Genomic DNA, 1,274 nt, shown 5'->3' on the forward strand with positions numbered 1-1,274 from the left:
TTAATTGCTAATGGCCTTAGCACATAATATTACTTTCTAAGTTCACAACACAAATTTGAACACCATTCTTGTAAATAAACACTTTATCTACATTAAAATTAAGAGAATAATGTTGTTCAAGCAAACACTTTACATAAATCAAATTCCTCTTCAAACTAGGAACTATATAAACATTGTTCAATAACAAAAAAGATTTTTTTGTAAAAGTAATCTAATGCCTCCCACTACTACCGCTAAGATGACTTACCCAATTCTAACCCGCATCGTCATCTTGCAATTCCTGAGTTGCTGCCAGGAACTAATTCTCTGAAAAAAAGAACAAACATGATTAGTGGCCTCTGAATCGATTATCCGGGTTGAATCATCATTCTTCATTAATCATGTTTCCAAGACTAGTAAATCATATTTACCTTGTTTGGTCTTCATTTTCTCCGTCAAATACTTGGGACAATTTCGTTTCTAGTGTCCCTCTTGGTTGTAGTGGAAACATTTTCCTTTGGCAACCTTGGCCTTCCTGCCCCTCTAGGTCTCAGCAAGGTTAACTTGATTCCTTTAACCTTCTTTCTTCTTCTTTTTTTTTTTAATACCAAATGAAGAAGACACAGACTTTGTTCCTGATGTCGAACCTCTATAGAACTTCTTGGAGGAAATGACAATATTTGCCTCTCCTTCTATTTCTTAACTTCCATCAAAGATTGGTAAGTCTCTAGCTCATTGAGAAGGGTAGTCAGGTTGTAGTCTAGTTTGTTCATAACAATATTACTACGGAACTGAAGAAAACTCTCAGGAAAAGTTTACAAAATAAAGCTAACTTAACTGACCTCATTAATGAGGGCCTCATTCTTTTTAGCCACATTAAAATGGATCATGACGCTGAGAATGTGTTCTTCAACAAATGTCCCCTCTTTCATATAGATATTACAGATGAAGTTTAGAGCATCATGTTTGAGTTGTGAGGATGGTTGTCCAAACATGTCTCGCAGTGAATCCATAATCTTACGTGTAATGACCATGGATTCATGCTTCTTTGCTAAAACTTCAGATAAGCTAGCAAGAATATACATCCAGATCTTTTCATTTGCCTTTACCCATCTCTCGTATGCATCCCAAACATTTCGAGTTGCATTTTGAGCTGGGGCCTGAGGATACTCTTCAAGTAAGATAAACCTCAGGTCATCTGTGAATAGCACAATATTGATTACGTTTTTCCAACTCGTGTCGTTATCACCAGTTAACTTATCAGCACTTAAAATGTTGATTGTAGCGCTAGTCAT

The 1,274-nt window shown here is 35.9% G+C and overlaps 1 protein-coding gene across 1 annotated transcript; it reads right to left on the minus strand.

The window, feature by feature from the left end:
* Nucleotides 1-243: 243 nt before the first annotated feature.
* LOC150032424 (uncharacterized) lies at nucleotides 244-1,274 on the minus strand. Its single transcript, XM_090306899.1, has 2 exons — nucleotides 822-1,274; nucleotides 244-306 (listed from the first exon to the last, which is right to left on the minus strand). The coding sequence occupies exons 1-2, from the start codon at nucleotides 1,272-1,274 to the stop codon at nucleotides 244-246; spliced, it is 516 nt and encodes a 171-aa protein (XP_090163025.1).

This window comes from Benincasa hispida, chromosome 11 (assembly GCF_027475165.1).
Source record: "Benincasa hispida cultivar pf3 chromosome 11, pf3_genome.v1.1, whole genome shotgun sequence".
NCBI lineage: Eukaryota > Viridiplantae > Streptophyta > Magnoliopsida > Cucurbitales > Cucurbitaceae > Benincasa > Benincasa hispida.

What these genes read in the sequence shown, in the direction of transcription:
- LOC150032424 (XM_090306899.1), bottom strand. Translation starts at nt 1,274, where the DNA reads ATGACTAGCGCTACAATCAACATTTTAAGTGCTGATAAGTTAACTGGT. An exon ending in ATGAGGCCCTCATTAATGAG is followed by an intron (nt 307 to 821) that starts GTCAGTTAAGTT and finishes TCTTTTTTTCAG; the next exon opens with AGAATTAGTTCCTGGCAGCA.